This window comes from Bos indicus x Bos taurus, chromosome 8 (genome assembly GCF_003369695.1).
Source record: "Bos indicus x Bos taurus breed Angus x Brahman F1 hybrid chromosome 8, Bos_hybrid_MaternalHap_v2.0, whole genome shotgun sequence".
NCBI lineage: Eukaryota > Metazoa > Chordata > Mammalia > Artiodactyla > Bovidae > Bos > Bos indicus x Bos taurus.
Genome location: NC_040083.1, coordinates 72793321 through 72809790, shown reverse-complemented (window position 1 = coordinate 72809790; position 16470 = coordinate 72793321). Strand labels below are relative to the sequence as shown.

Genomic DNA, 16470 nt, shown 5'->3' with positions numbered 1-16470 from the left:
GTTCGGAGAAGGCAATGGCACCCCACTCCAGTACTCTTGCCTGGGAAATCCCATGGATGGAGGAGCCTGGTAGGCTACAGTCTATGGGATAGCTAAGAGTCAGACAAGATTGAGCGATTTCACTTTCACTTTTCACTTTGATGCACTGGAGAAGGAAATGGCAACCCTACTCCAGTGTTCTTGCCTGGAGAATCCCAGGGACAGAGGAGCCTGGTGGGCTTCTGTCTATGGGGTTGCACAGAGTCAGACACGACTGACGTGACTTAGCAGCAGCAGTCACTAAGTTGTATCTGCCTCTATGTGACCCCATGGACTGTAGCCCGCCAGGCTCCTCTGTCCATGGGATCTTCCCAGGCAAGAATGCAGGAGTGGGTAGCCATTTCCTTCTCCCTGGATCTTCCCAACCCAGGGATTGAACCTGCATCTCCTGCATTGCAGGCAGATTCTTTACTGCTAAACCACTGGGGAAGCCCATATCTGAACATAAATGTTAATTACCATGAGAAATAAATTTTGAGATTCAAAAACAATTTTAAAACATTAAAGTACTTTCACAAAGTTCAAAAAATTGAAATGTGATCACTTTTGATGGTATAAAGAGAAGGCAGTGAAGCACGTCGAAGAGTATAAGCTCTGGAAGACGATAGACTATGATTCCAACTTAGTTCTATTAGTAACTTAACATTCCACATTTTGGATTCTGTGCTAATGAGATCAGTTTGTGTCCGAGAGGCAAGAAGATATGTTGGTGACCCATTAAAGGATGTCCACTAGGGGAGAGACATGAATAATGGTTCCCACCCTACCTGCTCTGCCCATATTTGCCAGCCAAGTCCTGGTTTGTCAGAAAAGCACAGAGAGATCTTTGTTGCCTTGTCATGATCATAAAAAAAGCCAGAAACCTTGGAATATATGTGTGTACAAAATGTCATGTTGATGAACGGTTTTGTATATTTACAAATGATGCTTACAATCCTTATCTTTTCAATTGTGCAACCTGATAAGGAGTTCACTGTGAATCCTTAAGAGTGGAGAGAGCAGCTCCTCTGCTCGCAGTGACTTAAAAAAATGAGGCTACCCACTGAAGGAAGTAATGTGTGGGTGATTATAAAGTATGCGACTCAGAATGGAATGACATGGATATGAGATTTCTTATATGCTTTTGTATACTATTTGGGTTTTTTAAAAAATCAACTATGATCATAATAAAAATAAAAATTTAAAATTAAGGAGATCTTCATATATACATACATTTAATAATATTTATGATTATTTAAAAGTTACTACCTGAAAGAGTCTCAGCAATTGAAGACATATTAAGAGAACTCAAAACGGCAAACGAAACCTGAAGAGGCTCTATGTTTTCCTAAACAAAAAAAGGGTAGAAATTAGATATCTTTAAATTCAGTGGACATGTAAAAAATGTGCCCCAAAGAAAATAAGATATATCTTTGTAGAACAAATTGTAATAAGTATAAAGATAGGAAATCAATAAGGGATTAACTAAATTACAAAAAGCAAAATAAGATAATATAAATATAATGTTTTATAATATTTACAATCATCCTAAAGGAAACCACATTTACTAACTATAATCCACCAAAATAATAATAAAACTTTTAAGTGAAGGGTAGGCATTGATGATCCACCAATAAGTTACCTTTTGAATCATTTGAAGTCCCATATCCTAACCCCGATAAAGTAAGAAAATCTATTAACAAATACAATCTAACATTACAGTATTTTTCAGGCAAGCTTCAAGGCAAATATAAATGCAGATGTGAAATCTTTTCTTTTACACAGCCAGTATAATGGTAGCTGTTAATTTTTCACAGATAAAATCTGTCAGGTTAAATAAATTCCTTTATCACCTGTGTGCTCAGAATTTTTTATCAGAAATCAATGCTGGATTTTATCAAATGCTTTTTCTCCACCTACTAAGAAGCCCATATCATTTTTCTATTTTATTCTGTTAATATGGTGAATTCCATAGACTGCTTTTCAAATATTAAACCAACTTTGCCTTTTGGGGATAAAAATCTTACTTATTCATAATTTATTCCCTTTTGCATATTAATATGTTTATGAGGATACTGCACTGTAAGTTTTCTTTTCTTATAATGTCTGATTATGGTATCAGGTTAAAGCTGACAGTGATGAATTGGGAAGCAGGCTCAACTCAATTGGAAATCAGTCCTGAATATTCATTGGAAGGACTGACGCTGAAGCTCCAATACTTTGGCCACCCAATGAGAAGAACAGACTCATTGGAACAGACCCTGATGCTGGGAAAGACTGAAGGCAGGAGAAGAACGGGCTGACAGAGGATGAGATGGTTGGATGGCATCACTGACTCGATGGACATGAATTTGAGCAAACTCTGGGAGATGGTGAAGAACAGGGAGGCCTGGCGTGCTGCAGTCCATGGGGTCACAAAGAGTCAGACATGACTGAGCAACTGAACTGACTGACTGAGGCAGAATTAGTATGGCACCTTCCTTAAACGATAGAATTCATTAGTAAAGTCATTTGGACATGCAATTTTCTTTGCGGGAAGGTTTTACTTACAGTTTAATTTCTCTAGTTGATACAGGGCTAATGACACCACTTATTTCTTCTTGAGTGGAATTAACAGTTTGTGTCTTTTAAGGAATGTAGCTTAAGTTCTTGAATTTACTGGCATAATATAAAGTTGTTCATAATATTTTTATTACCCTTTCAATTTATCGATTATTAGGAAATTAGTTATGTCACCTCCCTTATTCCTTGTATTGGTAACGAGTATCCTCTTTTTTCCTGAACAGTCAGATTAGAAGTTTACCATTATTTTCTGTAGCATAATCTTTTGATTTCAATGATTTTTCCTCTATTGTTTTTCTGTTCTCTATTTCATTGATTTTCTGCACTTTAAAAAAATAATTTTATTTATTTTTGGCTGTGCCGGGTCTTTGTTGCTGCTCGCCTGGTTAACAGTGAGCGGGGGTCACTCTTCGTTGTGGTGCACAGGTTTCTCACTGCGGTGGCCTCCCCTGTTGCAAAGTGCAAGCTCCAGGGAGCTTAGGCCTCTGCAGCTGCATCTCCTGGGCTCTAGAGCTCAGGCTCAATAGTTGTGGTGCTAGGGCCCAGCTGCTCTGCGGCATGTGGGATTTTCCTGGACCAGGGATAGAATCTGTCTCCTGCATTGGCAGGTAGATTCTTTACCACTGAGCCACCAGGGAAGCCCTACACTTATTTTTATTACTTTCTTTCTTTTATCTTAGTTTGATTTTCTTTTCCTAGTTTCTTAAAGTGGAGCCTGAGATCATTAATTTCAGACCTTTCATTTTCAAATATAGCCTTTAATTTTTAAAAATTTCCCTAGGCATGGCTTTAGTTGTACCCCCACGTATTTTTGTCATTTTACTGTGGTTTATATCTGTTAACTTATTCCACTTTTGTTTATAGCCTAAGAACCTCTCCCTACCTTGATACCATGCTAATTTGGTTGCATATAAACAAAAAATTGTTCTTACTCTTGCTTTGAACAATTGTCCTTATGAAGACTAATTAAAAAGAAGGAGTCTGTTATATCTGCCCAAATATTTAGCATTTTCAGTGCTCTTCATTCCTGTGTAGATGCAGATTTTCATGCAGAACTATTTTTCCTTTGATTAAAGGGCTTCCTTTTTAATACTTCTAAGGCTAACCTGTTATGGTAATAGGATTATTTCAACTTTCCTATGTCTGAAAAAGCCTCTATTTCACTTTTTGTTTTGAAAGACGGTCTCACTGGATAGAGAATTCTCAATGGACAGGTATTTTGTATTTATTTTTTTTGCTCTAAGTACTTAAATACATCTTTAAAAGACGTTGCTATACTGACTTCTGGTTCCCATAGTTCCAGCAAGAAATCTGCAGCTGCCTCTCTTCTATTTTGTCTTATGTCAGGTGTCTGTTCCTCTCTGGCTCCTTTGAGGCCATTTATTGTTGATTTTGCCTTTTCATACTGTTCATGGGGTTCTCAAGGTAAGATTACTCAAGTAGTTCCCTTCTGATTTTAAGCTTTCTGTATGTTACGTTTCCTGTGCTGGGAATTTGATGAACTTTAGGATCAATGGGCTTCTAATTCTAAAAAATCTGAACATTTTTCAGCCATTGCTTTTCAAGTATGTTTTTTCTGTTCCTTTCACTATCTCCTCGCCTTTGGGAACCCTAATTACAAGCATATTACACCACCTGAAGTTGTCCCAGATCATGAATTGTCTGCTTATTCTTGTTTAGTCTTTTTCTCTGTGTCACTGAGAATAATTTCTATTGCTACATCTTCAAATTCACTGATCTTTTCTCTTGCAGTCTCTAATATGCTATTAATCTCACCCAATACATTTTTTATTCCTGGAGATTTTAACGTATAGAATTTGATTTGGGTCTTTGCTTTATCTTTTGTGTTCTTAAGCTCAATCTTTTCTCACATTATTGCACGCACAAGAAATATAGTTAAAATAACTCCTTGTCTCTCCACAAATGTTACCATAGGTATCATGTCTGGGTCTATTCTTACTGATTGATTTGTCCCCTCATTATGGCACTGTTCCCTACACAACTACTAATTTTTACTTGAATGCCAGACATTTTGAATTTAATGTTATTTGGTGCTAGGTAGTTTTGTTTTGGTGGGAAGGATCAAACCATTTTATTGAGGGCTTTCAGAGGAGGGGTGAAGGGTTGGTGGACAATTACATCTGATGCCTGTAACCTGGGTCGGATCTCCACAGCTTCACAGTTGCTGAAAGTACTTCTTATATTCTTGGGTTTAATTATGCAATGCAGCTACATGAATACAAGTTGGCTGTTAGTTTTAATTCTGCTCCATTTAATGAGTCAATACTCTGAGCATCTAACACCCTATGAATTATAAGATTTTGCTACGAGGGTTGGTGTGAACACAATTCCTGGCCTATGTGCATGCATGCTAAGTCACTTCAGTCGTGTTCAACTCTTTGTGACCCTATGGGCTGTAGCCCACCAGGCTCCTCTGTCCATGGAATTCTCTAGGCAAGAATACTGGAGTGGGTTGCCATGCCCTCCCTCCACGGGGTCTTCCCGACAAAGGGACTGAACCCACGTCTCTAACATCTCTTGCACTGGCGGGTGCATTCTTTGCCACAAGTACCACCTGGGAAGCCCTGTGTGAGCTCTAGGCATTTCCTTCTGCTCATTTCAGCGATTCCTCCCTGGCCTGTGGCAGTTTACTCACAAAGGTATGTACACCAGCACTGACCCTTAGCAGATCTCCAGAGTTCTCTCTGTGCAAGTCTCTTCTCTGGTATTTTACCTGGCGAACTCCAGCCTCCTTCACCTTCCCAGGCCCAAACTCCATCTTCTCAACTCAGGGAGACTTCCAGGCTCCGTCGAGGTAACGTCTCCCTGTGCTGCAGCCTGGAAATCCAGCCCCAGCAGCAAGATGGGGCTCTCATGAGGTTTACCTCCCCTGTTACCCAGGGATTACTGTCTGTGCTTCCAGTAGCCACTGTCTGTGAACCACTGTTTCTTATCTTTTTCTTTGGCTTTTGAGTTCTTTTTCACGGGAATATAAATTAGGTCCCTCTTACTCCATCTTGGCCAAAAGCAGAATATTCTTATTTCAAGGTATAATAGCGAGAGAGAATGAAAAACAGTCCCAATGTAAAATGGGTAAGTAAAATTAATAGGTAATTCTAAGAAATTCAAATGGCCTACAAACATGTGAAAATGTTCGAACCTCACTAACAAAATTTTCAAGTCATCTTTTTCTCCTATTAAGCTATTAAAAAAAAAAGTACAGTTAATACTCAGGGTTTACAAAGATATAATAAAATAGGATTACTTATAGTACTGTGAGTTCAAACAAGTACATACTTTCTGAATGCTAATTTAGCACTATGTATAAAAAAATTCGAAAATTGTTCATATTCCTGAATCCAGTTATCCTACCTGTAGAAATTTAGAAGAACAATTTATATTTATAATATATTGATTCTAAGATTGTTGCTCTTTCACATCTTAACACCTTTGAAATCTGAGCACATGGTGTGTGTCAGTTTAACTTTCAGCATTTTTTCTCAAAGAACGGCACATCTTACAATCAGTAAGGTCCCAAGAAATATGCTATGTTCAAGGAGTCATGGAAGTTATTGTTTTTAACAGGAGAAAACTGGTAGTAATCTAGCTAGAAAATGCATTAACTTATATCATGACCCACTATTCATTTTGTTTCATGATTTCAAAGCATAATTACTGCTCATGCAAATAGGTGAGGTATGATGAAAACAGAAACAAGTCTGTTTCACACTTTCCATACTTACAAGATTCTCTTCCTTGTCATCAAAATTTGGTTGAGGTAACCACTCAGGAACTGGAGACTGTTCAAGTAGCGGGGGACTGAGGCTACTTAAATCCTTTTTACGGACAGGTGTTTGTCCTTTACGCAGTGGAGTGTTAGCTGGCAAAGATTCATCAAACACTTCAGGGCTTAGGTCCTCTCCGAAAGTAACTCTCTTCCTCTTCTTTGTATTTGGCAAGGCTGTGAAAGTGAAAGTGAAGGCCACTCAGTGGTGTCTGACTCTTTGCGACCCCATGGACTATACAGTCCATGGAATTCTCCAGGCCAGAATACTGGAGTGGGTAGCCTTTCCCTTCTCCAAGAGATCTTCTCAACCCAGGAATCGAACCCAGGTCTCCCGCACTGGAAAGGCTAGTACTTCACAATTTTCTTGACCTTCTGTAGATAATTACATTTCTTATCTAAAAGGCATATACTAGAATCTTAACATCACTGGATTGGCTATTCATATAATACAAAACATAGTTTGTAGAGAGGAAAAAAGTTTAAAATGGAAGAGATATACAATATTTCCAATTAAAATGTGGTAATAAAATTTAAGTAAATTTTGTATGCTGAATTTAGATGACAAGAATGGTATATCATTTCCTCTACAAATTTCACCATTATACAAAAATGGATAGATGAAGTGGATAGAACCAATTCTGAGACTCTCTAGAGAGATTCCATCCCCCACCTCTCAAGTTATCTTCATTCCCAGGTAATTTCAGAAGCATCAGGCATCAGCAGGTCATTGAAAATATCACAGACTATCTCAGATGTTTTTAATAACAAGAAAATTATATCCACATGCTTCAAAATAAACCTGAAGTTCTTACCTGCTGTTTGTTCTTTGCAACTGTTTGCAAGACTGGAGGTTAAGCTTGGACAAGTCTCATCATTATAGAGGTTGTCAAGGTGTTCCTAAACAAAATAAACAACCATGAATAATTTTACATTTATAAATACACATACACAGTCATTAAGAATGGCAACTTGGAATTCCTTTTCTGCCAAGGATAGATACTATACAGTACTGCAGATTACCTTTACTTTCATAATTGATCTAACTTAAATACCATGATATTAGCCACAAAGAAAAACTGGGTTTCCTAGTTATTACTCTAGTAAGTAGTTTTAAGCCAAAATGAAAAAACAGGAATCCATAATGTGGGCTAAATTCATTTCCTCCTTTTGGATCTGGCAAATGAAGTTAAGGAAAATATGAGTGGCCAGAATTACAGTGTACTCTGGACAGTGTCAACTGAGGTATACTGTATAAATGATCTGAAGTATAAGACTTTCCCCAAAACAAGAAAAAAAACAAGTATGTAAATAGCATAATACGGTGTTTTGGCTTTTGGTTTTTTTTTTTTTTTTAATGTGCACTATTTTTATTTTATTTGGACCATTTTAAAAGTTTTTATTGACTTTGTTACAATATTGCTTCTGTTATGTTTTGTGTTTTGTGTTTTTTTTTTTTGGCCAGGAGGCATGTGGAATCTTCAACAAACTATATTCCACACTGAGTGTAAATAAAAAAGTAAAGAGCAAAAAGAAAGTGCCCAGTGCTACTACAAGTGAGAAAGAGGAGGCAAAAAAAATTATGGTGAGACATTTTCCATTAGGCCAGTATGACATAATATTTCAGAGGTACTTATGGGAACCAAAAGCAGTCTTTATTCGATTTGCTTTAGGAGGTGTAGCTTTCTACTGACCTGCAGGCTTTCTACACACAGCTTCACAGCGGGTTTCTTCAGTACAGAACGTAGGACAAACGTCTTGGAGGACGGAAGGTCCTTCTGGCACAGTGGGGTAACCAGGGACCTGACTTCGGGAGCTGTGTCTGTGCTCACTTCTGTACATTTATCAACTGAAACGGCATCATTGGATCCTCTCTCTTCTACGGAGGCAGCATCCTGGATTCCTACAACACAGAGTTGTAACCATGAGGGGGTCAGACGTCTGAATCAGTCCATTCTACACCAAAGGTAGTGTGTATTTGCAAAGGGAGGAACATGCTCCTCAGATATTCAACCCTAAGACATCCTGCTTAGAGTGTAACATCTGGGATTTCATTTGGAAATACAAAGAAAAAAAAAGAGAGAAAAGTGGCACTGGTCACAGCTTTTAGTTCAAATCAAACTACTGAGGGAAAAGGTAAGGAAGGTATTTCGGCTCCATGCAAAGTTAAAGAGGAATCCTTGGCTCAGCTATTAACTGTTAACCTGCCTCCACTCATGACACTTATGATGGCCATCATGAAACTAACCTGAGCTAGACAATGAATCTTGACCAATTTTAGTGCTGCAAACAGAAGCATTTTTAGGATGTCAGCCTGGTAGGAGGGAGAGGACAAGATGCTGAAGAGAAAGATTATTAAATAAAACAATTCACATTCTGTGTTGTCTAGCTGCTAAGTCATGTCTGACTCTTTGCAACCCTGTGGACTATAGCCTACCAGGCTTCTCTGTCTATGGGATTTCCCAGGTAAGAATTCTGGAGTGGGTTGCCATTTCCTCCTCGAGGGGATCTTCTTGACCCAGGTATCGAACCTGTGTTTCCTGCACTGGCAGGCAGCTTCTTCACCACTGAGTCACCAGGGAAGCCCTCACGTGCAGTTAAACAAGCCAAGGATCCCCCGCAAATTCTCATAGAAGACCACTGCCTGCTGACTGACACGTAACACATAGATTCTGGGTGCTTAAGAGATACAGTGATAAACATGACAGTCAAAGCCTCCATGGCCTGAGAACAAAGAGACAACATAAAGTATAGGAACTGGGAGGTGCAGAAGGAAGGAGCTGGCTGTGCCTGTAAAAGGGCAGTACGTCATCTCTCATACAACAAGAGCTCTAAAACATTTCTACTAAACCATGAGCTCCTAAAATGCAAGGAATGGTTTCAGTGTGTCCAAATGTTCACATATAAGTAAATCAACCACAAATGTCTACTGAAAAAACATTTCATGGGTGAATCAGCACAGGTACCAAGGAAAAAAGTCATACTTACCACTTGAAGCCTCTGTAAGTTCTGAAAGTAGAGGAGACTCATTCATTAAACATCCACACTGTAGATTTAAACCAGATGCAGAAGATTTCTTGGGGGGCAAAAACAGTGAAGAAGTATTAAATTTTATTATTTATAGGATTACTATTTTTATAAAGATGTGAGTTAGCATTACAGATTATCTGGAAATCTGATGTTAAATCAATCAATACATCACTTCATTATCTAGTTAATTTTTACAGAAGTATGTAGGAATAAAACTAAAAACAGAGTATTCATTCTCACTGACTCCTAAACATCCAATCCAACAATGCTCAATTCCCTAGGAAGTGTTCACAGGGCATAGTTTTTGCTGCCTTATTGTTTGAAGTCTAGAAAACTATGTTAACTACTTTCCTTAAAGAGGAAATTCTCAAAATAATGAAAAACAAAATTACTAATCAAACAACAGAAGATATCAAAAGCTAGAAAGGGAAAACCATTAATGGTCAGGGTAGAAAACACACTCCTATTAATAGGGAAACCATTTCTAAATCATGATGTGTCCAAAAATTAATCAAAATTCTGATTAAAAAATTACCATCAGATGATTTCATATCAACTAGAACAGGGCAGAGAGAGCAGAGATTATAAGCGACTCTGAGATACACATGAAACTCATGGGTCCTGATGGTTGACCATAATGGGCAGCAAACATCTATTAAGCCAGTCTAGACAGGATCAACAGGACATGTGCTGGAGCTACATAACAGAGAAGGTGCAAGGTAAAAAGCTTCCACTCTACTGGCATAAGGTGTCTTCTCTCACTAAAGAAACAGGAACCTACTGTATCAAAGCAAAACTCAGGGTCATGAGAGAACTAGCTACCTGTTTACACTTGTGTGAAGGTCGAGGATCCTCAGGTTGGTGGTGCTAGTGGTAAAGAATCTGCCTGCCAATGCAGGAGACGTAAGAGATGCGGGTTTGATCTCTGGGTCGGGAAGACCCCCAAGAGGAGGGCATGGTAACCCACTTCAGTATTCTTGCCTGGAGAATCCCACAGACAGAGGAGCCTTGTGGGCTATGGTCCATATGGTCTCAAAGAGTCAGACGTGACTGATGCAACTAAGCACGCACACACGCAAGGATCTGCAACAGTATTATTGAACTCGTGTTGCTTATCATCTTTTGATGATGTTGACAGCCTCTAGGCAGTTATAAGCAACAACAAAAAAACCCCTATGGCTACTTGAAAGAAGTGGGGAGAGGAAGAGAAAAATTGCTAAATGACACCTTGCTTTCCAGCCGGTGTTAAACGCAGACATGACAGACCCCAGACCTTGGGGGTACAGCCCAAGTGTAACCATCACCTCATTTACCAGGTCTATGTAAGTAAGATGCTCATATGTCTACTGCCTACAGAGACAAAATGCTGTTCAAGGGCGGGACTGGGACTTTCTCACCATGGTACCATTGGTATCTAGAATAATACATCGCAAATAGAAGATCACAGGGCTTCATTTTGCATAGTGTTTTTCATATCAAAAGCAACATATTGATCAAAGCAGTCTATCACAGCCAGTAAGCCAACCAACCACATAAAAATTTAACAAGCAGGAAATCCCTCATACACACACAATTAAAACCCAGCTCAAATATAGTAATAGCATGTTGTTGTTCCTGTTTAGTCACTAAGTCAAGTCCAAATCTTTTGCAACCCTGTGGATGGTAGTCCTACCAGGCTCCTCTGTCCATGGGATTTCCCAGGCAAGAATACTAGAGTGGATTGTCATTTCCTTCTCCAGGGGATCTTCCAGACTCAGGGACTGAACCTGTGTCTCCTACATTGGCAGGTGGGTTCCTTTACCACCGACCCACCTGGGAAGCCCCAAACACTGCAACACAACGTACATAAGTACTACAATTGCAAAAGGGCATTGACAGTCCTCAAACTGCTAGCTAGAAAGACCAAAACTGCATTTCCTGTTCCCAGTAAGTGCATTACCTGGGAGAGACCAGCACAAGTTTCAACAGCACACTTCATGTCTGTACTGGGACAAGCAGCCATATTAACACCGCAGGCCTGGAGATCAACCGCATCAGTTAGATTTACGTCAGAGCTGCTTGGAGAGGATAGTCTCCGACGTTTGGACGATGACTGTGCAGAGAACTCAGACAGCTGACATTCACCAAGACTTTCCTTTTTGGCTAGGTACACAAAACAAAATAAAAGCAAAACACAGGTTCCAAGATTTTCTTTTACAATATCATTTGAAAACTGCACCCATCATTATAATTTCATGATGTAATTTAATGCTTGAACATAAATCCTTTAACAATGAAAAGGAAAATCTAGTAGTACATTTTTATTCAAAAAAGGAAATCTAACTGAAATGCAAGACAACATGACTACTAAAAAGATAACAATTATCAGAATTAACTTTCTTTGGGCTTTCAAAAGATACACCAAGATATATTTGCATTTCTGATATAATATCTCATTCTATTTTTTTAATTTAAAATGAAACCTTTTCTTTTGAACATTTTAAAGGATGTGGTTATGTTCCAATATTGGTTCTGTTCTGACTGTATATGATTTTATGAAAAATACAGCCACAATTTTTCCTGGGGACAAAAAGGGAATTTAATTGTCCACAGAATTTATAGCAATTATGTAAATAAAATATCTTAAAGCTCAGATAAAAACTGAAAAATAGGTAAGTTACAAATCACCAATATAAATGAGTGTATGGGAGCTGGTTGTGTACTGCAGAGGCAGATGCCCTGGATTTGTATTAGTAACAATGCCCTGCAATCAAGTAGGTGTTGAAATGCACCTGAAGATGGTTCAACAAACCAAACAAAACCATTTGGAACCTTAGGATTATGTCGATTATAGCAAGGCCAGGATTTTGTCTAGTTCTGGGGTCTGAAATGCTTTGTGATTGGAAAATCAAAAGTGACAGAAAAAATTATCAAAAAGTTACAATCTAAAATTTATGGTAAAGAGTATGGCAGGCTATTGAGATGTCAGAATAAATATATCTGTTTACAATATCAGGGTTGGGTGTTTGGTATTCATATAAATGCTTACCAAAATTAATAATAATCCTCTAAAAAACCAAGGGTTTGACAGAAAAACAACAAAATTCTGTAAGCAATTATCCTTCAATATAAAAATAAATTAAAAAAGAAAAAAAAAAAGAAGGGTTGTTCACCCAAATCTATGGGCAGGCCCAATTTTAAAGATGAAGCAGTCCATGGGCTCTGACATTGTAACATTTAACACTTAATTGTGGCCATATGAAAACATAAGGTGTATGCTCAGGAATGATGTTTTTTCAAGAGAAATCAGAAATCTAGATTTTTGTGTGAAACATCCCAAATTTTAAATGTTATGGCTCTATTCAGAAAAGATAGCTTTCACACTATAGAAGTAAATCTTTTTTTTAATATCTCAGAGGTTTGTCTCAAAAGATGCAAAAGTCCAAACAGACTGAATTCTTTCTACTCACTCGAGCCTCTGGTCTTGAACACTCCTTCCGCCTCTGAGAATTCAGGACAGTCAGTCATTTTCTCGTTTTCCTTTATGGAGTTAAAAGCCAAATGGAAGGCAGACATTTGCTCTCTTAAAGAATAAACATTTCGATACAAAGCAGGGCTGCCCTGTTAAAATATAGAAGCACAGAGGACATTACAAATCAAGCCAAAGATGGGCTTTTTGAAGATCAGAGGTAAAAAGTTAATAGAGAAGAGACCCTCCTCCCTTGAATCGAACATTTTTTAAACATTTTTTTTTATTTTCTGGCCATGCCACTCAGCATGTGGGATCTTAGTTCCCTAAGAGTCGAACCTGTGCCCCTGCAGTGGAAGGATTCCCTTTAGTGGAACCATGGAGTCTTAACTACTAGATCAGCAGGGAAGTCCCAAATCATGTATTTTTAGTCTGAACATTCAGTGTGCTGCCCTCATCTCTATTTCTCCTCTCTCCTACTTGTGCTGAGTCACTCAGTTGTGTGTGACTCTTTGCGACTCCATGGACTGTAGCCCGCCAGGCTCCTCTGTCCATGGGATTCTCCAGGCAAGAATACTGGAGTGGGTTGCCATGTCCTCCTCCAGGGGATCTTCCCAACTCAGGATCAAAGCCAAGTCTCCCGCATTGCAGGCAGATTCTTTACCATCTGAGTCAGCAGGGAAGCCCAAGGATACTGGAGTGGGTAGCCTATCCCTTCTCCAGCAGGTCTTCCCAATCCAGGAATCAAACTGGGGTCTTCTGAATTGCAGATGCATTATTTACTGGCTGAACTACCAGGCAAGCCTTACCAAAGAGCAATAGCTACTCTTTGGTAGCTATTAAAAGTTTATATTACTATAAACATGGAGCAACAGGTTGGCCAGTACTAATATTGACAAACCCATGGAGGAGAGAAGAGAAGTCTGTCTGTAGTAGATGGGAAGCACTTTAAAAAGAAACCCAGACAAAACACATCCCAATTATTTGAGAGTTATACAAATCTTTACATTCGATGACTTCCCTGGTGACTCAGATGGTAAAGAATCTGTCTGCAACCTGAGAGACGCAGGTTTGATCCCTAGGTCAGGAAGATTCCCTGAAGAAGGAAATGGCAACCCACTCTAGTATTCTTGCCTAGAGAATTCCATGGACAGAGGAGCCTAATGGGCTATAGTCCATGAGGTCACAAAGAGTCGGACACAACAGACTGACTAACACTTTTACTTTCATGAACGTTGAGTTATATATGTTGTTTACATATGATGTATATTATCTCTTAAAAACTGTACAGAAGAACTTTTCTTCCAAAGAGGAAATATGGATGAACAGCAGACGCATGAAACGATGCTCAACATCACTAATCATTAGGGAAATGCAAATCAAAACCTCAGTGAGGTATCACCTCACAGCTGTCAGCATAGCTATCATCAAAAAGTTCACAGATCAGGACTTCCCTGGTGGTCCAGTGGTTAAGACTCCATGCTTCACTGCAGGGGGCATGGGCTTGATCCCTGGATGGTAACTAAGATTCTGCATGCCACATGGTGTGACCAAAAAAAAAGGAACCCTCATTGCTGTTGGGAGGAATGGAAATTGGTGTAGCCACTGTGGAAAATAGTACGGAGGTCTCTGAAAGAACTAAAAATAGAACTACCACATGATCCAGCAATTCTCCTGGATATATAACCCCCTAAAACCTCTAACTCGAAGAGATATATGAACCCCAATGTTCATAGCATTATTTTCAACTGCCAAGATATGAAAGCAACCTAAGCATCCATCAGCAGACCAATGGATACACAGTGTGTGTACTGGAACATCCACAATATACTGGAATACTACTCAGCCATAAAAAAGACTGTAATTTTGCCACCTGCATCAAATGCACTTGGAAGGCATCCTGTTAACTGAAATCAGACAGACAAAGACAAATACTGTACGATATCACTTATATGTGAATCTAAAAAACACAGCAAAAATAAAAACACAGCGAACTAGAGAATATAACAAAAAACAATCAGACAGCTCTAGAGAACAAAATACTTTTTATGGGACGGGAGTAATATGGATTGGGGGGGTGGTGAGTGGGAGGTACAAACTAGTGGATGTAACACTGGTTACAAGGATATATTGTACAACACAGGGAATATAACCAATACTTTGTAATACCTATAAGCAGAATATAAACTTTAGAAATTATATAAAAAGTAAAAATTAAAAAATTAAAATCAGTATTAAGCATGTTTTGTCTACACAGTTAGTGAAGGGTTTACCCAATAATAAAAGAGAGAGAGAGACTATATGGAGATTAAGGTTACAGGAAAACAACAAATTCTGGAGACAGAGCTACAAAGAAGGGACAAGAAGAAACTATTTGGAAATTTTACCAAATTTTGCTAAAAATAACATTTGACGATCTGCCTTAGCCCCTGTGTCATGTGGAGGTCTCAGTATAACTAGTTCCATCCACGCTGGTCTCTATTCATTTTCCATCCATATACACACCAGGGGCCAGAACAAGAGACAGGTGTTCTGCAGTAGCTTGGATACCTTCCTACACATATCCTCTCTCCTTTGGCAACCCTGAGCTAAATCTTTCTGATGTCATAGGGGGCTTACTTCCTCAGAGGTGAAAGATAGTCATTTGCTCAAACTACAAAGCCAAATAGTTAAAACAGAGCTCTCTGGAAACTCTGCTAACAGCTGAAGAGTCATCAAATTAAATTGGTACTAGCAGAGGTGGGGGTAGGGAGCTTCCCTGGTGGTCAGTGGTAAAGAACCTGTCTGCCAAAGCAGGAGCTGTTTGGTCGCCCAGTTGTGTCCAATGCTTTGTGATCCCATGAACTGTAGCCCACCAGACTCTTCTCCGTGGGATTTCCCAGGCAAGAATATTGGAGTGAGCTACCATTTCCTTCTCCAGCCAATGTAGGAGACATGGGTTTAATCCCTGATCTGGGACGATCCCCTGGAGAAGGAAATGGCAACCCACTCCAGTATTCCTGCCTGGAAATCTCATGGACAGAGCAGCCTGGCAGGCTACAGTTCATGAAGTCGCCAAAGAGTCAGACACGACTTAGTGACTAAACAACCACGAGCAGGGGTAGAAGTGCCAGATAAATGTGATGTATAATGTAAGAGTTCTGTTACCCGTAAAATAAATTACTGATTAAGTTCTCTATCTAGAACTTCTCCCCTCCCACCACCCCCATCTGTATTATTTAGACTAACATATTTCCACTGATTTGGAGCTTACAGCAATTTAAGGAATTCCACTAATAAGCAAAAATAAAAAAATACTTCCCTTTAAGATATCATATGGAGAAAACCCTGTTAAAATCTTGAAGCCATGTTTGATGATGAATCTGCTCATACTCTTGATTTTATTCCCAGTTAAATACATTCATAAAGCCAACTTTGTTACATAATAGAACATTTAAAATTCAAACAGGTTGACACTGTAAACCTTTATGACATAAACAGCACATGACACTCATAAAAAGCTGGTTGGTGGTCAACTCTCATCTGAGATACAGAGAAAGAAAGGGTTTATCCTAAAGCCATACAATTTATGTTTAATGTACCTTTTTTGTAAACTTATATTTGAACATGGGAAGGTTAGGTTTAATCT

The 16470-nt window shown here is 38.9% G+C and overlaps 1 protein-coding gene across 1 annotated transcript in view; it reads right to left on the bottom strand.

The window, feature by feature from the left end:
* The window catches only part of CDCA2 (cell division cycle associated 2), a 43492-nt gene that overhangs the window by 15751 nt on the left and 11271 nt on the right, over positions 1-16470 (bottom strand). The window contains exons 5-11 of the mRNA XM_027549949.1: positions 12844-12994; positions 11334-11536; positions 9353-9440; positions 8059-8267; positions 7180-7264; positions 6324-6541; positions 1288-1366 (exon numbers count right to left, since the gene is read on the bottom strand). Of these exons, the coding sequence (XP_027405750.1) occupies positions 1288-1366; positions 6324-6541; positions 7180-7264; positions 8059-8267; positions 9353-9440; positions 11334-11536; positions 12844-12994 (1033 nt within the window). The remainder of the gene's footprint in view (positions 1-1287; positions 1367-6323; positions 6542-7179; positions 7265-8058; positions 8268-9352; positions 9441-11333; positions 11537-12843; positions 12995-16470) is intronic.